Source organism: the organism of the source record quoted next, unplaced genomic scaffold (assembly GCF_019419815.1).
Source record: "Pyrus x bretschneideri cultivar Hongxiangsu unplaced genomic scaffold, Pyrus_bretschneideri_v1 Contig44, whole genome shotgun sequence".
NCBI lineage: Eukaryota > Viridiplantae > Streptophyta > Magnoliopsida > Rosales > Rosaceae > Pyrus > Pyrus x bretschneideri.
The window spans coordinates 183312-205004 of NW_025999768.1; the positions used below are offsets into that span (position 1 = coordinate 183312).

The 21693-nt window shown below is 38.9% G+C and overlaps 5 protein-coding genes and 1 pseudogene across 5 annotated transcripts; 4 read left to right on the forward strand and 2 right to left on the reverse strand.

Moving 5' to 3' along the window:
* Positions 1-756: 756 nt before the first annotated feature.
* Positions 757-5178, forward strand: LOC125469592 (protein NDL1-like). Its single transcript, XM_048567121.1, has 11 exons — positions 757-1183; positions 2560-2659; positions 2882-2979; positions 3124-3212; positions 3327-3387; positions 3466-3552; positions 3640-3717; positions 3807-3863; positions 4008-4063; positions 4160-4295; positions 4416-5178. The coding sequence occupies exons 1-11, from the start codon at positions 1124-1126 to the stop codon at positions 4635-4637; spliced, it is 1044 nt and encodes a 347-aa protein (XP_048423078.1). The 5' UTR covers positions 757-1123; the 3' UTR covers positions 4638-5178.
* A 1870-nt stretch (positions 5179-7048) lies between these two features.
* On the forward strand, positions 7049-10750 carry LOC103943963 (pentatricopeptide repeat-containing protein At3g24000, mitochondrial). Its single transcript, XM_048566934.1, is given in 9 exon segments — positions 7049-7438; positions 7441-7766; positions 7769-8282; positions 8517-8589; positions 8680-9361; positions 9364-9717; positions 9814-9904; positions 10003-10090; positions 10207-10750. Coding segments are annotated over 6 exon segments (2127 nt in total). The 5' UTR covers positions 7049-7137; the 3' UTR covers positions 9595-9717; positions 9814-9904; positions 10003-10090; positions 10207-10750.
* Positions 10751-10869: 119 nt separating this feature from the next.
* On the forward strand, positions 10870-10989 carry LOC125469740 (annotated as a pseudogene).
* Positions 10990-11216: 227 nt separating this feature from the next.
* Positions 11217-13572, reverse strand: LOC125469534. Its single transcript, XM_048566935.1, has 5 exons — positions 12783-13572; positions 12461-12513; positions 12197-12369; positions 11960-12111; positions 11217-11871 (listed from the first exon to the last, which is right to left on the reverse strand). The coding sequence occupies exons 1-5, from the start codon at positions 13570-13572 to the stop codon at positions 11441-11443; spliced, it is 1599 nt and encodes a 532-aa protein (XP_048422892.1). The 3' UTR covers positions 11217-11440.
* Positions 13573-15282: 1710 nt separating this feature from the next.
* On the forward strand, positions 15283-17805 carry LOC125469687. The gene is made up of 7 exons (XM_048567353.1): positions 15283-15501; positions 15601-15711; positions 16253-16321; positions 16565-16696; positions 17065-17142; positions 17231-17359; positions 17443-17805. The coding sequence occupies exons 1-7, from the start codon at positions 15295-15297 to the stop codon at positions 17632-17634; spliced, it is 918 nt and encodes a 305-aa protein (XP_048423310.1). The 5' UTR covers positions 15283-15294; the 3' UTR covers positions 17635-17805.
* A 124-nt stretch (positions 17806-17929) lies between these two features.
* LOC103943959 (probable protein arginine N-methyltransferase 1.2) lies at positions 17930-20875 on the reverse strand. The gene is made up of 9 exons (XM_048567352.1): positions 20614-20875; positions 20100-20110; positions 19844-19999; positions 19651-19714; positions 19402-19544; positions 19068-19155; positions 18831-18946; positions 18570-18720; positions 17930-18320 (listed from the first exon to the last, which is right to left on the reverse strand). The coding sequence occupies exons 1-9, from the start codon at positions 20858-20860 to the stop codon at positions 18115-18117; spliced, it is 1182 nt and encodes a 393-aa protein (XP_048423309.1). The 5' UTR covers positions 20861-20875; the 3' UTR covers positions 17930-18114.
* Between the last annotated feature and the right edge of the window lie 818 nt (positions 20876-21693).

Here is a 21693-nt window from a genome sequence, read left to right on the forward strand (position 1 = left end):
TTGATAAGTTTTAGTTGAAGGTAATTATGCAATAATGTAAAAAAGATAATTAACATCTAAAATTTAAGTTGAGTGTGAAAAGAAGTTACATGAGTTTATTCCTTTCTTGTAAATAGTTACTTCTCTTTCTTGCAAATCACACTATTACAAACTAGACGAAATAACTCATCAAAATTAAACAAGAAACTTATATAGACGTGTCAAATTATAAATAACAAGTGAGTAAGAACACTATTTCAGATAAACGAAGTATTGTCTTGCAGGCTATGAGTGGAAAGCTTTACACTCTTGTCCACCGACTCTGTCTTAAAAATATTAATTTTGAAAATGATTGATTGATTTTTTACTATCCAACATGAAAGAGGATAACTAATGCATTACGCGAACGATTCACCTAAGAGCAAACTCACCATGCAAAAAATGTGATAAAGAAAAAGATGTTCCATCAAAATCATGATTAAGGTGGCATGGTTAATCATTGAGTCAGATGAAAGACAAAGCAATTGTAACTTCAAAGTCCCCCAAAACCATGTACCACAATTTTTTTTTTTTGTTAGAATTCTCTATTTTTTTTTATTCATATTAAAAAAAAAAAAAACAAGTGCATGGCCCACATGGGACCCACAGGAAAGACCATCCAATGAAAGGCGTCCACGTCACTAGGACACCAAACACTTTCAGTCAAACAGACAATGATAAGGTGGGAGGAATGCCACTATCATCATCTCGCTCTCAAGTCAAAGAAACGAAGCTGTAAATCCGGAACCGTAAAACGAGCATCTAATTACGGTAAATCCAATCGCCGCGAAAAAGTTAACAGATACGGCGCCGTATGCCAGAATTTGACAGCGGGTAAAAAACATTTTAACGACTTGAAAATTCCGTTAGGACGGATTAGGCGTTGCGAGCGTCGGTGGTGGTTAACCGCAGGTTGTTTTTTCGGTTGAGAGAGAGAGAGAGAGAGAGTGAAAGAAGAGAGAGAGAGAGAGAGGGGGAAGTGGCTTTGTATATAAGCCACAGCGAAGCCAGAGGCTTACTAATTCTTGAAGAAAAGGAGGAGAGAGAAACTCAGGGAAGGAGAAAGAGAGGAGGGGCTGTTTGGGAGACGCGCTGAGTGCAATTCATGGCTGAACCAAACGACGCCGTCTCCCTCGATATGGAGAAGATCTATCTCGGTGGAAAGGTTCGAGCTTTATACTTCAAAGATTGAATTATTTTTAATTTTTTTATCTGTTGTTTTTGACCCTTTTGCTTTGGAATTTTGGGTTGGCGAGATGAGAGGTTGGGGTAATTGATTGGGAGCTGTTTGGCATTGGCTCCAGATGTTTTTAGTTTATCTATTGCAAAATTTGAATTTCCGCATTTTTGTTCTTGGGTTCGGATTCTGGAAAATTGGTGTTGGAATCCATTGAATTTTTGGAGTTATTTACTGTTTGGTTGCCGAGAAAACGAGGGAAAATTGATGGGAAAGCTGCATTTCTGTAAAATTTGTATTCTGGGTTGTTCCCCTGCCACAAGTCCTCTGTGGGCCTGTGGCATTTGACAGCGACGACTAATTTGGCTTTGATTAAGTGAAAAGAACATTAGAACAATTTAGTTTCAAAAGTTTCTTGATATCGGTTTTGCGAAAAACTTAATTTTTGGGATGCTGGAGATATAGAACTGGTAATTTCTAGATCTAAGCGTGACGTATTTGCTAGATTTCAATTTTCTTTCTACATTGGTTTTTACCGTTATAGGTACATCGAATTCTTTCCATTTTCGTGCGCATTTCTGTGTCTGGGATTTGTATATGTTAATATCACCTGGTTCGTTGTGTTATTGTTCGAGTTTCGAACTTTTATGCGAATAGTTGAATGTTTGGGATAAAATTTAGTGCACAAAGTATCGATTTAGACCCTTTTGTTGATTTCTTTGGAATTCAGCGTCAACTCGGTAATACGGGGTTTTATCTTTTCTCATTCACTTTCTTTTGCTCTTTTCTAGTTTGCTATGTTTTTTCTTTTTCGGTTTCTTGATTCTTTACTTCTTATGTGATGTTCTTTGTTCTTTACTATCTATTGACGAAACCAAAGTTACACGTTCCTTTGTCTTACTTCTCTACTCTCTTAACAAGTCGAGTTGTTGCTCTAACAAGTCATCTATATCCTTTTTTTTCGAAGTCGTTTTCTTTCATGTATTTGATTCCATGCTTCTCTTTTTAAGTGTCACCACTTTCTTTTCTTCATTTTTCAAAAAATTTAAATGATTGAACCAGTTATTTGTTTCATCTAATTTTCACAAAGTTATTTTAAAGACGAGGCAGGTGAGTTGTGCACATGGGAAGCTCTTTAGGGAATAAAATTATCTGGAAAAGCTGGATTCCTGGGTTTTTTTCTTTCTCTTATTCGGATTATAGATAAGAAACAGTAGATATCTCGAGGGTAAAATGTTTTAGCATATCATATATAGAATATCATGGTAGTAAAATAGTTCTATTTGCAGCTTTATGATGTTTTCTTTGACAATTACATGTAGTTGTTAATCTGCAACTCATTTGTCATGTTTTTTAATCCTCAGGAACATTTTATTCGAACTGGCCGTGGTTCTGTATCCGTTATCGTGTATGGTGACCAAGAGAAGCCTTCACTTATCACTTATCCTGATTTAGCTCTAAATCGTAAGTGTGATAGAGAGTCTATTGATTGTCCTGGTTCCATTTTTCATTGTTTGAAATGGCAATCTGAGTTTTACCCTTTGCTGTTCTTGCTGATAAAATGCTAATACAGTATTTTCTCAGTGGACATCAAAGCTCTTAATATATGTATGTTTATTTGCTTCTTCTTAACATTATTAGAATATTTATTCTTAAGTTTTCTGTTTATTTTGTTCAATGGAGCAGATGTATCTTGTTTCCAAGGGTTATTCTTTTGTCCGGAAGCGGCTTCTTTGCTGCTCCACAACTTCTGCATATATCATATCAGTCCTCCTGGCCATGAGGTCTGTAAATGGTTTGCTTCAAGTGAATTTTGATTATATCTTTCTATAAAATCATATATTTTTTATGAAAAAAAAATACTTTATGTAACTGAACGCCATTATTCACATAGTTTCTCTTTGGAATTCTCACAAGAGTTCTTGCAGTTAGGAGCTGCTTCAATTTGTCCAGATGAACCTGTGCCTTCAGTTGATGACTTGGCAGATCAGATCCTTGAGGTTCTCAATTATTTTGGGTAACGACCAACACACTGTTGTCATTTTCATGTTCTATTGTTATTTTCTCTGACGGGATCGTGCACAGCGATTGGGTGACTAGTTTCTGATTGCACTAAAATCTCTTTGTGCAGGCTTGGTGCGGTTATGTGCATGGGGGTGACAGCGGGTGCTTATATCCTCTCTCTTTTTGCTGTAAGTGCCTTAAACTGTTTGCAACTATGTTTGAAAAAAAATTCTATCTCGGTTCACTGATCAGGCTTTTCCTTATAGATGAAATATAGGGAGCGTGTCCTTGGATTGATACTTGTATCCCCTTTATGCAAAGAACCCTCTTGGACAGAATGGTTTTATAATAAGGTTCCTTTTTCTAAACCTAGCTGTTATGTTTATGAGTAAATTTTAAAATATCAAAATATTTTACGTATGATTAGTTGTAATCCGTAGGTGATGTCGAATATGCTATATTTCTATGGCATGTGTGGCTTGCTAAAAGAGTGTTTGCTTCAGCGCTACTTCAGTAAGGTACTGCTGTGCTCTTTCAACGTACCTGTTTTTCCCCCCTTCTACTGTATTTGGTAGATTGAGTGATGAGTATTTATGTATCTCGACAGGATGTTCGTGGTAGTGTTGAAGTTCCAGAGTCGGATATAGTTCAAGCGTGCAGAAAAGTCAGTGCTTCAGCTTATTTAAAAATCATTTACCTTCATAGCAATTTTATTGTCCTTTTTTCTTCTTGTTTTTTGTGTTTTTTAATTATTGGATTTTCAATTGGCTTTATCTGTTTGATTCACTTGGAAAGTTTACTTCTTCAGTTGCTGGAAGAGAGGCAGAGCTTAAACGTTTGGAGATTTCTTCAAGCAATTAATCGGTAAATAGTGCTGGAGTTGTTTTCTTGTTTTGCCTCCGCAGAGATAAGTGCAATGTATCTTGCTGTGCTGTAACTTTTCTCTTTCACTACTTGCAGGAGACCTGACATAACCGAAGGGTTAAAATCGCTAAGGTGTCGCACGCTTGTTTTTGTTGGGGATAGCTCTCCCTTCCATTCTGAGGCTCTCCACATGACCTCAAAGTTGGACAGGAGATATAGTGCCTTAGTAGAGGTACGTTCACTCTTTTTCTGTTTCGCTTGTTTTTGTACGTTCATCAGTAGACGTGCATACGAATGTGAAAAGAATCAGAAGAGCGTGTTCAATAGAGGATGGACGGGGTTGTTAATGCAGGTCCAGGCTTGTGGATCCATGGTAACAGAGGAGCAGCCACATGCAATGTTGATACCAATGGAATACTTCTTCATGGGGTATGGCCTGTACCGGCCATGCCATTTCAGCGACAGCCCTAGGAGCCCGCTCAGCCCATCTTGCATCTCCCCGGAGCTTCTCTCCCCAGAAAGCATGGGCTTGAAACTAAAACCAATAAAGACCCGTGTTTCACTCAGCCTATGACTGTTGGAAGGCAGGCAGAAAATTGGAAACAATGCAGTGCGATGTGAATGTTAGGTTCCGAGAAGTTGCTTCATTTTTTGGTTATTTGTTATATCTTTCATTGATTAAGAAGGAAAAGGGTAGACGAAGAAGAAGCGGCCGGAGAGAGAGGGGGAGAGGTTGGTGTAGATACAGAAGGGGATTATTAAATAGTAGGGAGGGAGGAAACTTTGGTTCATTCTTTTGTAGTCAGTCATAAGGAGGGAGACTTTCATTCTTGAGAAATGCTAAGGGGACTCCCAAGTAGAACTCTCAATGGACTTTCTGCCACCTCACAGTCTAACGTCAATTCCCGTGTCAATATTATAAAACATTATGCTAAAAACATAAGGTGACAGAGAGTCTATAAAGAGTATTTTGAGAGTCCCCTTAGCGTTTCTTTTCATTCATTCATTTGGGAGATGTCTCTGTAAATTTCATAAACAAATTGGATTGACTTTTTATTTATGATGACGAGAAATCAATAACAAAGGGGGAGAACTCTTCCCATTCATTCACACAATCTCTCTCTCTCTCTCTCTTATTATGTGTCCAATCATTAATACATTTAGGGGGCGTTTGTTGCGCCGGACTATCTCGGACTGGATTAGCTTCAAGGACTAAGCTGGACTGGCTTAGACTAGACTAAACTGGACTAACTTAGTGAAGCGTTTGGTGCAGTATTGGACTAAGAAGCTGGATAATAACAAATTCTAATATTATATTATTTAATATATAAATTATTAATATTTTATTATGATCTTATCTTTTTCTCCATCTTTTCTTACCATTTCCGTTCCACTCTTTTCCTTTTCTCTCATCGTCCCACCCTCTCCCTCTTTTTTCCTCTTAGACCCCTCAATTCATGTCTCTTTCTCATTCCTGGTCAAACTCCTTATTGATTCCAGTCTCTATTTCTTTATCCTCCCTTCCTCTCTAGCTATGCGTTGTTCGAACAGAACCTCACGACTTCAATTTTCCCGACGAGTTGCAGGTTTCCCGATGTGTTTTTCGGCCAACCCTTGTTAAATTGGATGAAGTTAGCACCGCCAAAAAATTCATCACCATCCCTGGACCGAGATCTTAGCTTTGAATGCTCGAATCTGTCATGGATTTGAAGAAGTCCAAACAGGCCGAGACTTCCAGGCCATTTTCCGGCCACATTCGATCACATTTTAGCCTTGATTCAGGTAAAATCGTAATCTTGTCACTCCCAGCTTCAATTTGGTATATTTTATATGAAAGTTGGTTGTGAAATGGATATGAAAGAGGGTCGGAAAGTTAATGATTGATCTAGGTGACCGGAGATGATGAGGAGTCTGAAGGGAATGGTCGTTGAGCATGGCGAGGATGAGAAAGAGAGGATAGTCTTAGCTAGTCCCATGGTTATTGGGGGGTCTCGCTAAGACCTATTAGTGAAGGGTTTTGTCCATGCTAGTCCTCTTTAGTCTCATTAGGGGGCGTTTGTTTGCCCTCACTAAGTTGGACTGGACTGGACTGGACTAGCTATTAATCCAATACTGTGTTTGTTCCATGCTGGGACTAACATTAATGAGACTAAAGGGGATTAGCATGGACAAAACCCTTCACTAAGAGGTCTTAGCGAGACCCCTCAATAACCATGGGACTAGCTAAGACTATCCATCTTTCTCGTCCTCGTCATGCTCAACGACTACTCTCGACAGACTCCTCGTCATCTCCGATCACCTAGATCAATCATTAACTTTCCGACTCTCTTTCAGATCCATTTCACAACCAACTTTCATACAAAATATACCAAATTGAAGCTGGGAGTGACAAGATTACAATTTTACCTGAATCGAGGCCAAAATGTGGTCGAATGTGGCTGGAAAATGGCCTGGAAGTCTCGGCCTGTTTGGGCTTCTTCAAATCCATGACAGATTCGAGCATTCAAAGCTAAGATCTCGGTCCAGAGATGGTGATGAATTTTTTGGCGGTGCTAACTTCATCCAATTTAACGAGAAAATGGTAGGAAAAAATGAAGAAAAAGATAAGATCATAATAAAATATTAATAATTTATATATTAAATAATATAATATTATAATTTGTTATTATCCAGCTTCTTAGTCCAATACTGCACCAAACGCTTCACTAAGTTAGTCCAGTTTAGTCTAGTTTAAGCCAGTCCAGCTTAGTCCTTGAAGCTAATCCAGTCCGAGATAGTCCGGCGCAACAAACGCCCCCTTAATGTTAGTCCCAGCATGGAACAAACACAGTATTGGACTAATAGCTAGTTCAGTCCAACTTAGTGAGGGCAAACAAACGCCCCCAACGATCTTAAATCATGAATACAGTTGGCTTGTGCCTTGTAGTTCAAGTAGTTACGGGCATTCATCCTTGCACACGAAATTCAGTGTTCGAGTGCCCGTTCCTCCAAGGTATTCATCCGTCACCGTCCTGGTGACACCTGTAAAGCCCTTTACTTTGATTTGTTTGGTAATTGAAAACTGTTTCAGACAGATGGAATGTGACTTAATTGGTCTTGGAATGTCACCTGCTTTACGGAGCCTCTTGTTGCACATTTGCCCAAGATCCTCGTCCGCGGTTCGATTGCATAACAAGCTTAGTCTAGTTTCCAGGTCACTATTTCTCTCTGCCCATTTAAAGCCTTTGTGTTGTGCTGCTCTGGATGTGATTGATTCGAACCCCATTAGTGTTTCGTCTCTTGAAAATGCCCCAAACTCTGAGACTCAGCTTCGTCAAGTAAGATTAGATAATGGCAATTCATCTAATCATGAAATAGCAGGGAACAATGTGAAAACTGCGATACCAAAAAGAGGCTTATGCGTTATTCTGGGATGCTTCGTACCTGTGTTTCGCTAAGGTCTTTGAATGAGGGGAAGGCTGTTCATGGGCAGGTGATAAAAGAAGGGATTGATCCGGATTTGCATTTGTGGGTTTCGTTGGTTAATGTTTATGCAAAATGTGGGGATGCTGGGTACGCACGTAAAGTTCTTGATGTGATGCCTGAAGGGGACATTGTGTCGTGGACTTCTTTAATTCAAGGGTTTGTAGTTGAAGGTTCTGGTGTTGATGCTGTTAAATTGTTCTGTGAGATGAAGAAAGATGGTACAAAAGCAAATGACTTTGCGCATTGGCGACTGGATTGAAAGCATGTTCTTTGTGCTCCAATTTAGGTTTTGGGAAACAGTTGCATGCTGAAGCAGTGAAACTGGGGTTGTTTTCAGATGCTTTTGTTGGTTCTGGTTTAGTCGGTCTTTATGCAAAATGTGGTGATATGGAACTTGCAGATAGAGTGTTATTTTGTATGCCTGAGCAGGATGTGGTATCATGGAATGCACTGCTGAATGGGCATGCTCAGGAAGGTGACAGAAATAAAGTTTTGGAATTGTTTTGCAGAATGACGGAATCAAAAATCAGGTTGAGCAAGTCCACCTTGTCCACTGTCCTCAAAGGTTGTGCGAACTCGGGAAATTTGAGAGGAGGTCAGTTTTTGCATTCTCTAGTAGTCAAAATTGGGTTTCAGATGGATGAATTCTTGGGTTGCAGTCTCGTTGAAAAGTATTTAAAGTGTGGGATGGCTGTCGATGCTGTAAAAGCATTCAGGATGATTGAAAAACCCTACAATTTTTTCTCTGAGCAATGTTTTCGGGATCACTCCTACAATTGAGCATTATGCTTATATGCAGTGGGGATCTAGGATTTCAAGATCGGGGGTCCCAGGATAAAAGTTCAAAAAAAATATATATTATACTAGTTTGGTTCTATAGCACTATTTTTTATTGAATTTGGTTAATTGAATAATCAAAATTAATCAACCACATCAAGTGGTTAAGTGGTAAGGACGCGGATTTCGGCTCTTAAAATACAAAAAACAGGGAGGTCCCGGGTTCGAGGCTCCAAGCTAGTGAGTCTGCTTGACTGTGGCCAGGAGAAAGCTGAAATTCTTCTGTGAAATGAATTTGGAAGAAATAAAATTAGGCAGCTAGAGGTGGTGGAACGGCAAATGGTGCTCCGGGATGGGATAACCTGAGTTTAAAGTTGGGAGGTTGCAACGATTTGGAGGATTAAAACAAAAATTAGAAACCTTTTCTTCTTCTTTATAAGCACTACTGCATGCACATCCATGGAGGCAACTTGCCTCTCTGCAGCACCTGCCCAAATTGTTGGAGGGTCCCGTAGGTCGATCACAAGTGTTTCTTCGGACTTCCAGAGGATCCCGGGACCTCCCGGGTCCCTATATGGATATGTCCATGCTTGTATGGTTGATATTCTCGGCAGGGCTGGAAAGTTTAATGAGATTGAAAGCTGCATCGAGACAAAGGAACTAACACCATATGCCATTATTTGGGAGACTGTTCTTGGGGCTTGCAAGATGCATGGAAATGTCGAATTTGGTGAAACAGCTGCAAGAAAGCTTTTTGAGCTTAAACCTCATATGGATTCTCCATATATCTTGCTATCTAATATCTTTGCAATCAAAGGCAGGTGGGACGATGTTAGCAAAGTCAGGAAATTAATGCAGAGTCAGGGTGTCAAAAAAGAACCTGGTTGTAGCTGGGTTGAGGTTGATGGTCAAGTCAACATTTTTGTCTCTCAAGATGGTATGCATCCAAGAATCGGGGATATTCATTTGAAATTGGAGGAACTAGGCAAAAAGCTAACTTCATTATGTTATATACTGGAAACAGAAGACGTGCTTCATGATATCACTGAAAGAGAAAAAAAAAAGAACATCTCCAATATCATAGTGAAAGGTTGGCTCTTGGTTTTGCCCTCATAAGTACCAATCATCCAAAAACTGTTCGGATTTTTAAAAATCTACGCATCTGTGGCGATTGCCATGACATTATGAAGCTCGACTCAGATGTCACAAATCGGGAAATAGTTGTTCGCAACATCAGGCGGTTTCATCATTTTAGGAATGAAACTTGCTCCTGTAAGGACTTCTGGTGATATGGCATTAGAAGCTCTATGACCTGTATAGGGGGTTCACCCACAGCGAATTCCAATCACTTTCCTAGTTACGAACTGAGCCACAGTTTCATACCGAAGGAACTCCGCCCTAATCTTATCAGAGTACTGCTTCTCAACATATTATTTGATTCTTTTCTCAAAGCATAATTAGAAAATTAAAAAAATTATGGTTCCCAATCTATTGATAAAAATTAGCAGGTATGGCCCGTTCAACGTCCTTTTTGTCCTGAAGTGGCAGCTTCCTGCGCTAAATTTGCATATATCATATCTCAATTCTCCTTGCCACGAGGTCTGTAGATGGTTTTCGCTGAGTGCATTTCTATTAGCTTTGTTTCTAGAATCTTAAATGTTTTTGCAAGAATAATTGAATTGTTCGTTTCTCTTCAGAACTTCACCATAGTTCTTGCTGTTGGAAGCTGCTTCGATTCTCTTGATGATCTTGTGCTTCTGTTAAGGACATGGCAGAGTCCTCGAGGTTGTCAACTTTTTTGTTCAAACCATGTTATAAACTACTTCCGTCTCTTCATTAATCATGGTAGTGTATGTAAATGAGTTTAGGTAAACGTGCTCACGGGTGTTCCCTATATGCAGAGCATCCGCTCGGCAGGTGGAGTGATGAGTATGCTATGCATCTCTACAGGAGGTTCGTCGTTCTTCCGAAGTTCCACAATCAGATACAGTTCGAGCAAGCAGTGCCCTGTCTAAAAATGAGTTGCCTGGTTAGTGAAGTTGATAGAATGGCACATCCAAGCACGTCTGAACAGTGTACTTCACCTGTGTAAAAGAAAAGCCTGGCAGCTGTCTAAGCGCACGAGGCCCGGGTTGTGTCGACCGAACAGCAAGTCAGTTACAAGCACTTTAAATCTGCAACTGCTCGGAGTTTATGCTCCCTGAAGTTGGAAAGCCACGTGCTACTTAAAGGTCCGCCTCGAAACCCCGACGGTAGAATCCAGACCATTCAGAAAGTATGCAAGAAAGTTACTTCGCGGTCTGTTGAACAACAATCACAAGTTCCCGACCGCCGCTCGGCACCAAGATTAAGCTGCTACTGAGTTTTATTGTATATATTCATTGGATACTAGACACTAGTAGCCCTCATGGGTGTTGTAGATCTTTAATCCAATTTCATTTATTATTTTACCATTGATTACGTTAAGTTTATCTTACATTGCCGGTCCCAAGCCCAGATAAAGGAGGAGGGGGAGGGCGTCAAGTAGTCGACAGTCGGCACTTCTATCTTACGTCGAATCTTTGGGATGCGATCATACCAACTCACATGCACCGGATCTTATATGAACTCCAAAGTTAAGCGAGTTTTGGGCGAGAATAGTGCTAGGATGGATAACCTTCTGGGAAGTTCTCATGTTGTTTCCCCCCACAGCCGACCTCACCTAGTGGAAAAAGGCTTAGAAGAAGAAAATTATATTTTTACCCTGATCATTTTGACTGGTTAAATCTTCATATATTGGAGCTTACAACCTAATGACACTTCCAAGGCAGTTTGCCCTCCGGTCGAATATTCCCCTTCATTCGACCGGAATTCCCAAACTCGAACTAGAATGAATGACTTGATGTCAAAGAACAATACGACATTTTCAAGCTTCCGACTCAAGTAGCACCAAAAATTTATGCTTCACCAAGATTTTTATATTCCTAACAATTGCACAATAAATGTTATAGGTTCCATCAAGAAAAATAAGTTACACCAAAAATGTGACATGCCCCATCTAATAGCTACTAAAACAACAACAAAACAGGAACGGGACAGGGTCGCCCGACGGAATTACGCTTTTTCATGGATCTCCCAAGCAATGACCTGATCTTCTCAGTCTGTATCCTCATCAGAAGGTGGATTCTCAGCCTCACTCCCACTGTTTAAGCTATCATTGTTGATAAGTGAGGGCCTCCCACCAGCTGAGTCGGCATTAGGACGAAGGTCATACTTCACAAACTTTATCTTCTCTTTCTTCTCAGCTTTTTTCCCTTTCCGCTTTCTTCCTCTTTTTTCCGACGATGACATTGTATGCGTGGCAGCTATGGATTCGTTCACCCTTTCATCTTCCTCATCTCTATGTTCATCTTCTCCCTTGTTATCTATGTAAAAAAGAAGATCATCATCCACTTTCTGTTCCTCCAAATTAGAAGCAGGCCGCAAGGTGTCTGATTTAGAAATATCAAGAGCCAGTTTGGTACGAAACTTCGCAATGCTATCATCAAATAATTTTAAGCCCCGATCCTCAAGGTTAAGAAGCCATTCTGGAGAATTAGATCAATATTAGACAGAGCTTTAACAAAAACATGCAAAGTTGATTCACCACAAAGGGGAACAAGTATAATCATTTACTTATAAGAGCTTTAGGCGAAGTTCCCACTGATTTGATTGCACCATCATCCACATAAATCTGTTTCTTTACCCATTTAATTATTTGAGAAGGTAACTGTGAACCAGAAAATGCAGTTACATAAGAGACGGCTCTCCTCTGATCCCCGTTCTCCCTGAAGCAAGCCAGTAGTGAGATTTTCCAAAAGCGTTCCATTACAATCTAAACAAGAAGATGAAATGTAATTGTTCTTTACGTACCTAAAATACTCCACTGCTTCATGAGCAACAATCAATCTTTCCATGGCAATACTTTTCATGAGCTCAGCAGGTATGTAAATCGCTCTCTCAGGGTCAGGGTTGAGGAATGAATACTCGACCAATACGATAGCATCATACAGCACTTTTCTCAACAAAACTTCACCTTCAGAACTCTGCATATAGAAATTTAACGTGTTATGCTCTCTAATTTTAAGATCACATCAATGGATAGAAAACTACCGAACGGAAAGGAGGGATACTAACCAATAGAGAGGTAAAAGGCAAAGTCTTCTCCAGCAGCATCCTCAGAAGGACATCTATGTACACACATATAAGCATGTTAGAACAAGGCATGCAGTAACTTGAAATCAATGAAATAGAAGGAATGTATAAATTTATATACGACAGCACGAAAACCAGCAAAGCAGCAACATAAAAAAGTTCATACACGATAACGATAATAACACTTAATCTTAATGTCTTCCCTCAACATTTTCGGCGCAAACGATCCTCAACCATTTAAGTTTATGCAGAAATCATGCCTTCACTATAATAAACCATGTAATGTACTCTAAATAACACTAACCGAAAAGGTAACAGTTCCCAAACTTTGTAATGGAACCGATAGCCCAAGTGCTTAACTCCTTCTCCAACTCCTTCCCCGAAGTCCCGAATTTGAAATCCAAGCAGAGTTTCAACAAAAACACCTCCGCAATAACAACTCCAGCCAAGTAACTCACATCACATTCTCCCTCACTAAGCCCTCCAAAAATGTCACTACTCACTAAAGGCAAGAATGACTCCAACCCCTCATTTGAGTTCATCCAAACACGAATTAAGCCCGAAAAAGGCGTAATCAAACTGTCACTCTCACCCGAATCTTCGAAAGAACACAGATTTATATAGCCAAGAATCGTTCCCACAAAATCCCTAACCTTTCTCATCACTTTCTTCTCTCTCTTCAATGACAAGTCTCTCTTAAACAAATCAACACACACATTGTAAACCTGGCGAACCACCGGAGCGAGCAGCGCGACACTCTTGGAAGGACCGAAAGAAGCAGAGGACATCGACAGCAGCTGAAACAAGTCCTCTGCGGCCGATACACGGTCCAAAGGGTCGTCTTTCGGATGATTCCGGCTGCGAAAGGCCAATGCCGCGTAGACCCAGGTTGATTCGAGAGGCGGGTCGACTCGAGCTTGCATCAATTCGTAGAATTCCTCTGTAAAGTCGGAGAATTTGGGGTTTTGCTTGGGAATTTCGGATAAAAGGTTTTGGATTGATTGGGTTAGCTTGAGGTCGTAGTTTTTGCCGATTAGGGTTTGGATGTTTGCTGTATTTGGGGAATTTGTGGAGCCGGTTAGATCGAGAGCCATGGTTGAATGCTGAAATGCGACCAATTTGTTTCAGTGAGGAATGTGATGAAGAAGGAGATGTGGCGAAGAAAAACCCTAATTCTATGACAAGTTCGGTTGAGAAGCCAACGGTCTAGGGTTTAGGGGGATACCGCCGTTTCATATTACGACATGTCGTATTAGTTAAAGTGTCTGATAAGATACTTTGGACTCATTTGAAAAATGATTGAAAATGATTCTGATAAAATGATTATTGAGTTCCAAAAGCATTTGAAATGCATTTTGGAAGAATAATGAAAACGATTTTGATAAAATGGTTCTTGAGTTTCAAAAGCATTTGAAATGCATTTTGAAAGAATAATCAATTTGCATGAAACACTTCTAACATTTTTACGTCATTCACTTATATTTGTACTCAAGACTAATTCCAAAAACGCTCTAAAAAAAGTTCTTTTATGTGCTTGTCGATAAAGCCCAGTGATTTTACCAAAACCTCTCATCTACTTCTTTTTAAAAAGTGATTTTGGCCTTCTCAAAATCTCTTATAAGTTAGTTCCTAATTTATCAACTATCGAAAGAAAAAAATTTAACTATTCATGTTGTTTATACAACAACGAATGTGACTGTTACACTGTCTTGTAGCATTACTAATTCAATTATCATAATATTGTGAATTGTATAGTTAATACTTTTCTAACTTAAGGTATATTATTATTTAATAAATAACTACACGTACAAAAATGAGGATCGATTAGTGGTCATTAGTTTGGTTTTATGATAATACGTTCCTTGTTTGAGTTTTTGCCTGAAAATAATTACACATGTTAAGTATAATTGGAATTGAACATCACGTGATAGAATAATAATCAAAATTGAAAAAAGGAATTTAATCTAAAAGCTATATTACATTGCTATGAAAAATGCTAGCATTCTTTAACCCTTGTCTATGAACTTTCTCATTTGAACAAATGTCCGGTGTCATTTTTACACAAAAACCAAGTTATTTAATGACACATGGTCCATCTTTATTTCCTAGTCAAAAGTAGCTCCGACAATATCTTGCTTAATCTGTTAACTCGATATAAAACGATACGAAAATAACAGATTTCGAATTAACCTATTAACGAATCGTATAGTTATTTGGTCATTTGTTAAGAATTCGATAAAATATCGTTTATCAGATCTAGACATTAAACATGATAATTTCTTGCTTAACTTATTAACTCAACATGAAACCACACGAATCGTTAATAAATCGAATTCTTATTGACTTACTTGTGAAAACCTATTAAGATAGCACATTTAACACGACGTAATTTATTAAAATAAAATAAACACAAAAATAATACGATAACCACACCGCGTTTGTAAGACTTAGTCAAACGTATTAAAGTACACGGTGACATTTGATAAAGTGGGATGGTTCAAGGCAACCATGGGACGTGTCATCTCATACTCTATTGGTTGAAAAGGGGAACCCACCACATACGTTACTCGGGCTAGCCAATCAGATGCTGAGAAACACGTAAAGCAGCAAAGCAAATCGATTTCACGACTGCATATTTATTATACTCAACAAAACGAAAGATTGATCTGCCAAAATAAACAATAAAGATCGTTTCTTTTCTGGTGAAAACTTCTCAGAAGATCCACCAACTTAACTGCACATCTCACTCTTTGATAGACAACTCTCCCTTCTTCTTCAAATTCTAGAGAGAGGAATAGAGGAGGGGAGAGAGAGTTATGGCGAAGCTGAAGCAAATTCTAGTGGCCATCTCAGTCTTGTTGGCCGTGTTAGCGTGCGTGCCAATCTCTGAGTGTGCTAAGAAGCCGGCGGCCGGCGCCAGGAAGGAAGACATTCCTTTCATCAAATGCCAAGTCTGCGAGAAGCTCGCAGTTCAGCTGCATGGGCAAGTCGAGAAGAAGCGAGCTGAGATCGCCCCAAAGAAGGTATTGAGATTTCGAAGTGCTTTTGTTTGAGATTTCGATTAATGGGTTTTGTTCCTTGTGTTGAATTTGATTGTGGGTAGTTTGTTTTTATGGCGATAGATCTCGGAGTATCAGATTATTGAGATTTCGGAGAATGTGTGCAATTTGAAGAAGCAGGAAGCGGATTGGATTTTGCAGATTGATATAGTTGAGAAAGGAGACAAGTTGGAGGTATGAATTTGCATTTGTTTTGGGTTTGATTTCGGTTTTAGACCTGCTTGATGAATTGGTGTTTGTGAAATTCTATGCTTTTGCTTGATACGGTGTTTTCGAAGTTCTGTGCTTTTGCTTGATACTGTGTTTTCATTAGAGAAATTATTGCTTTAGTAGTATATGATGATATCGGGGATAGATGTTATATGAAGGGATAGATGTTATATGAAGGGAGAACCTTTGTTTCTCTGCGGGTTTATAACTCGCGTATGACAATGTCATGCAGTTGTACATACTTAAGTTGGGTATCGTTGTAATACACTTTGTTGTTCATTGTCCTTACATGCTAAATCATTTGTGACTTTTCAGTTGGTGGATTTTAGTAGTATTTGATGATATCGGGGATAGATGTTATATGAAAGAACCTTTGTTTCTCTGCGGGTTTATAGCTCGCGTATGACAATGTCGATGCAGTTGTACAAACTTAATTTGGGTATCATTTACAACGACACTTTGTTGTTCATTGTCCTCACCTGCTAAATCATTTGTGACTTTTCAGTTGGTGGATCAAGGTTCAGAAGGACAGTGTAACTCCGAATGCAAGACAATCGAGCGAGCTTGTCAGGAGGTGAGGTTTTCTGGGTAACTTCGCTTCCTAATACATTGTTCCTTGAAGCCAATCTAGGTGGATTCACTGCCTTTTCAGTATAATTGACTGAGAGAAGTCAACTGTCAAATGATTTCTTAATTTAACGTGATGTCTGTGATATGTTAGCATAACAATTGATCCTTTCGTTTGATGTTGGCCTTCCGCGTTGATCTTAATTTACTGTGTTACAATTAAACTAAGCGCTAATCCGGAATATTGCAGGTTTTGGGGTATTCTGATACTGATGTTGCCGAATATCTATATACATCCAAGCCTGACCTTGGTTCATTGGTTAATTATCTATGCAAAGACCTAACTAAAGCGTGCAGTACCAAGCCTCCCCCAGTTCCTAAGGTAACTGCTTTCTTTGACTTGATATTCAATTCAGTTCATTCTTAGTGCAATGTGCTTGCAAGGATCATGCTATATTGTGCTTTTCCATCTAATTACTTTTATTTTTTATATGATCTATGCAACTATCGTGCATTTCTATCTAAGTACTATTATTTTGGATATGATCTGTGCAACTATAGGCTCATGCGTGACCAAAGATGGTATCTTTTTTATCCATAACCGATAAAATTTGATACCCTAGTAATATTGACATGGAGATTTGTGGATGCTGCCTTGCATGCATGTTAATCTCTAGTCTCTACGCGCAACTTGTTCCTTGAGCAAGACAATTACTTCTGATACTCATAATAGTTTCTTGTGTGTCCCAGAATAGGATTCCGGGGGAAGCTTTCATGGCCAAGTCAGAGAAAGAAGCTGAAATGGAAAAGATAATGAAATCTATGGAGGTAATTGTTCTTGCATTGCTGAGAAACTTCACTTTGGTGACACTAGTGTGCTGAATTTTGAGCTATATTCTGCTTTTCCGTTCTTCAGGGCATGCCAGGAGCCCCAGGCATGAAAATGTACTCGAGAGATGATTTGATGAACATGAATAATTTTGGTGGCGAAGATGCTGATGATGAAGATGATGACGATGATGAGACTCGGTTACCCTCGAATTTGGTAAATACAAAATTCCAACCTTAAAAATTCTCCAACCAAGATCACATTGTTTCTTTCGGCGTTTAAAAATTTTCATTTAACAGGGAAAAATAATGAGAGAAAAAGAGAGCGCAAAGAATGACTTGAAACAGAAGATCACCACCGGAATCGCGAAGACTAGAGAGGCACTAAAGAAGCATGCAAACAAAGTCTCTAACTGGGTACGGCAAACGTGGCGGGGACTGAAAAAGCCGGCTTCGAAGAAGAGTACAAAGGGAAACAAGGCAGAGCTTTAGAACACAAATCACAGATTCATACGAGTTGGTAGTAGAGGGTAATCAGGTTTTTGTTAATTGTATCAATATGCTTTTGACATTTAAGTGGCAAATTTGAGGAAAAGTTGGAAACAAAACTGCTTGAGGTTTTATACTACGTTGTTTTCATCGAAATTGTATCAGTTTCTGCTACATCGCTCGAGTTTTCGCGTTCTTTTCTAGTCAAGAAAGATTAACATAATTCGAATGAAAAGTCACTTCGATTGAAAATCCTAAGATCTTAAAGAACAGATGAGATTTATAGAACCGCACGAGATCAAGTAAAATAGATCAATTCAAAACCTTTTAGCACCAAAATTTTGACATTACAATTTAAGAAATGAATCATTAGAAGCACATAGGTTACAATGCTGCCTCCCATCTGGGAGGCAACAGTCCACAACCCTCGAGTCTGTTGCAATCATGGATTGCTTTCTTGATGGAACAATAACAAAACGCAACTTAGCGCATTTTGTAGCATTGAACCCTCGAGACTGAGCATCGTTGACCATTTAACGAATACTTGAGCATTATGTCAATATCACGGGGATTCTTTTTGTTTTGCGCCACAGTCATGCTTCCGACAATTGACTCTCCTTGACATACTGTTAGCACATCTTCCAGGTACAGGACAGTTTGCTTCCAGTGAGTAGACCGTGATCTTGGCCCTGCATTACATTTCACTTTGTCAGTAAAGATATGATTACCGACAGAGTAGGAGGTTGTAAAAAAACATAAGAGTTTACTTCATCCGAAAACACCACATCATAGTTAACTGAAAAAACATGAGTTGCAGAACACCACACTGAGGAAATTTAGCAAATTTACTAAATGGACAAGAAGAATGCTTTAGAATACGTAGGAAACCTATGAACACCAGAGAATAAAAATAAGAGGTAAGGCACAAGGATATTGACCTGTGGAGAAGCCCATCAATTTATGACACTTCGTAAATGAAACATCAAAGTAGGCTACAAGAGCATGAACGAAATCGTCACGTTCAGCAACAAGCTTGAAAGGGGCTGTGAAGGAAGCATCTCCCGAAGTCATCTTGGATATATCCATTGTCTGAATGAAGAAAACCGAAGAATATTAGTGGAAACGATTGACAGCGTAAAGAGGGGAAAGAATTAATTCATGTAGTGCAGCAGGGTGAAAACAGGATATGTGTTTCCCACCTTGAGTAGCTGACTGTTTGTAACAATCTGGTTTTGGTCAACGGTGTCCACAAGGGGCTCCATCATGGCTTGCTTCTTGATGCAGCTCATGTCAAAGCTATAAACATTGTTCCAAACTGGAATAACATGAAACAATAGGTAAGGAGCAAAAAATCAACAAGATGCACCGCAAGCTAAATGTACATTTGTGTGACCATTTGAACCTCCACAGATGATAAACTGGATACGCAGACATACATTCTATCTTGTCCTCTTTGTACTCTGCATCCTCAATAGCTGTCAAAAACAGAGACGCTTTGTCTGGCAGTAGAATGCCATCATCTACCTACAAACAAGCAAACGACAAAACATTCAAAAAAACTATGCCATGATCCATATTTTCTATGCAATGATCAGCAAGTAAAATTATTGTTTTGGAGCGCAAAACACTACAACTGCAATGGACTATATCCCTCAAAAAGGATCACAAGAACCTAAGCCACACCCAACTGAATGAATAGTTTGCATGAGGTTTAGGTATTCTTGACCAACATATCACACACAACAAATTTGGAATGTAAATACTACTTACAAGCCATTTATCACGAGCATAGAGGACCGTATTTAACATATTCTCAAACAACAAGAAATATCCCATCCATTCAGAGATAATTATATCCACTTTAGGGACGGGAAGCTCAAGTTCTTCAATCTTCCCCTTCAGAACTGTTATTACTGCATTTATCAAACAATGAATGAGTAAGCAGAATACTCAGTTTGTCAAAACAATCTCAAGGGATTGAACAGAGCTACATGCATGTATGATCTTCAAAAACTTTACCATTAGAATATCCGTTAGTTTCAACAATCTCTTTTGCCATGTCAGCCATGTCGGAGCACTCTACCTGTGGGTAAAATAATTTGTTAAATCAATAATATTAAGGAGACACAACCAGACTACATTACAAATAGGAAAGTACTATGCATTCAAAGAAATTGATTTGTTCACAACATTTTCATTAACAAAAACACACCGCATAAACATGCTTTGCACCCGCTTTTGCACAAAACAGGGACAAAATTCCAGTCCCAGCTCCCACGTCAAGAACAATCTTGTCCTTTATTAGAAACTTATTCTGATAGATAACATTCTGATATGTCTTAGTCCTCACTAAATCCTTCAACATTTCCTGCAACATAATAACAGTCAATGAGCACACAATCGCTGTCAGCAAAAGGTTACAAGAACGAAATACAGAACCGGTTTGCATCCAAGCGCAATGCACTTACTTCATGAATACCTGCAATCAAAAAGAAAACTCAAAGATAAGCCTTTCGAAGCATCATCGAAACAGAACAAGATTAGATTAAAAAATATAAATCAAAGCATCGATATCTTGAGACTCGCTCTTTTACTTGCTGCCATTAGCACTTAAAATCACAGCTCCTAATCAACTAAAACAAACCCAATATCTAACTTCGAAAACAAAATCCAACCAAGGTCGAAACTTTCCAAAACCACACCCGAGTCCGGAACAAAATGCAAGCAAATTCGATATCGCTCTATTACTTGCTTCCATTGCACCTAAAAGCCACGTTCCCAATCAACTAAAACTAGCACAACAGTGTTAACTTCCAAAATCAATGCAGCCAAGTTCGAAACTTTCCAAACCACACCGAAAACCCAATCACGAAAACAAAAAATCCCCCGTTTCCAGTCCCATTATCTAAGTTTCCAGAACATCCAAACAAAAACCCAGAAGCCAAAAACAGAGAATCGAAGAAAGAATGCCTTTTTCTTTACCAAAGTGAGAGTAGGAGTCAAAGTAATAGTCGGCGCTGGTCTTTCCATCGGCTTCGACGAAGGAGACCTCCGGCTCGCCCATTGAGTCATCGGCGGCCTGGTGGAGCTTGGGGTCGCACATGGACTCGTCGTGGTTGGAGCTCTCGGAGACGTCTTTGACAGCTTCGTCGAGGTGGCCGAAGCGCGCAGCCGCGGAAGTCTGGTTGCTACTGCTGCCGCTGTTGTTGGTGTTCTTTCGGCGACCCATTGACACTCGATTTAGGGTTTTGCGAGGGGTTTTTGAGTACTTACAGGTCTCGCAGATTGAAGCTTTTATAAAGTTTAGAGATTTTTTTTTTTGTTTCCAAAAGTGGTAAAGCGAGGAGTTGGTGGTCGTTATCCACTTCAAGTGGCGCGAGACTTCGGTCCATGCTGATGAAACGACGTCGTTTGAAGTTCCATGTACAAACAACCGTCACACTTAAGTAGATTAAAGTTTTATATAACTGCTTACATGCTTATTAGAATTCGTTAGTGTTTTAAACAACTCAAAGTCATTTTTTAGGAAAAAAAAATATTTTTAGGTTTCAAAAATATTTAAAAGATGTTTCTCGCAAGAAATATCAGTTTTCTAATTCTAGTAGTAAGCACTTAATGTACTTTTTAAGAAGTCACTTGCATTTTTATTAAAAAATAATTCAAAAAACATTTTCAATCATTTTAAAGGAAATTCCAAATGAGTCCTTAATGAGGCTGTAATCATTTGTTTGAAATACATTACAATTTCTTATAAATTGAAAATCGCTTTAGCCCTTTAATGTGTGGACATTTGTTTGTTTATTGGAGTGTATTATCTATACATCCATTTTTACTTCCTACATACCTTTCCCAATTTTCGACTGTCGAGTTAAATGAATTGAAGAAGATCAAATGATAAATTTTAAAAAGGGATGTGCGAGAATTAAAAATGAATATGTGGATAACACCAACCTATTTATTTAGTAATAGTTATATAACAAAACACTTTATAATTCAAATGAATTTTTGCACAGAAAATCTTCCATCGATAACCTAATAAATGATTAGTTCAAATCATGAGAA

Excerpts from the sequence above, each read along its gene's own strand:
- LOC125469592 (XM_048567121.1), top strand. The coding sequence starts at position 1,124 with ATGGCTGAACCAAACGACGCCGTCTCCCTCGATATGGAGAAGATCTAT. Across the intron at positions 3,388-3,465 it reads ATATCCTCTCTCTTTTTGCT|ATGAAATATAGGGAGCGTGT; the intron begins GTAAGTGCCTTA and ends TTTTCCTTATAG. Across the intron at positions 3,553-3,639 it reads CAGAATGGTTTTATAATAAG|GTGATGTCGAATATGCTATA; the intron begins GTTCCTTTTTCT and ends TGTAATCCGTAG.
- LOC125469534 (XM_048566935.1), bottom strand. The coding sequence starts at position 13,572 with ATGGCTCTCGATCTAACCGGCTCCACAAATTCCCCAAATACAGCAAAC. Across the intron at positions 12,514-12,782 it reads TGGGAACTGTTACCTTTTCG|ATGTCCTTCTGAGGATGCTG; the intron begins GTTAGTGTTATT and ends GTGTGTACATAG. Across the intron at positions 11,872-11,959 it reads TTCGCCTAAAGCTCTTATAA|AATGGCTTCTTAACCTTGAG; the intron begins GTAAATGATTAT and ends CTAATTCTCCAG.
- LOC125469687 (XM_048567353.1), top strand. The coding sequence starts at position 15,295 with ATGGCGAAGCTGAAGCAAATTCTAGTGGCCATCTCAGTCTTGTTGGCC. Across the intron at positions 17,143-17,230 it reads AGATAATGAAATCTATGGAG|GGCATGCCAGGAGCCCCAGG; the intron begins GTAATTGTTCTT and ends TCCGTTCTTCAG. Across the intron at positions 17,360-17,442 it reads CTCGGTTACCCTCGAATTTG|GGAAAAATAATGAGAGAAAA; the intron begins GTAAATACAAAA and ends TTCATTTAACAG.
- LOC103943959 (XM_048567352.1), bottom strand. The coding sequence starts at position 20,860 with ATGGGTCGCCGAAAGAACACCAACAACAGCGGCAGCAGTAGCAACCAG. Across the intron at positions 19,156-19,401 it reads ATGCTCGTGATAAATGGCTT|GTAGATGATGGCATTCTACT; the intron begins GTAAGTAGTATT and ends GCTTGTTTGTAG. Across the intron at positions 18,947-19,067 it reads CAAAGAGGACAAGATAGAAT|TTTGGAACAATGTTTATAGC; the intron begins GTATGTCTGCGT and ends ATGTTATTCCAG.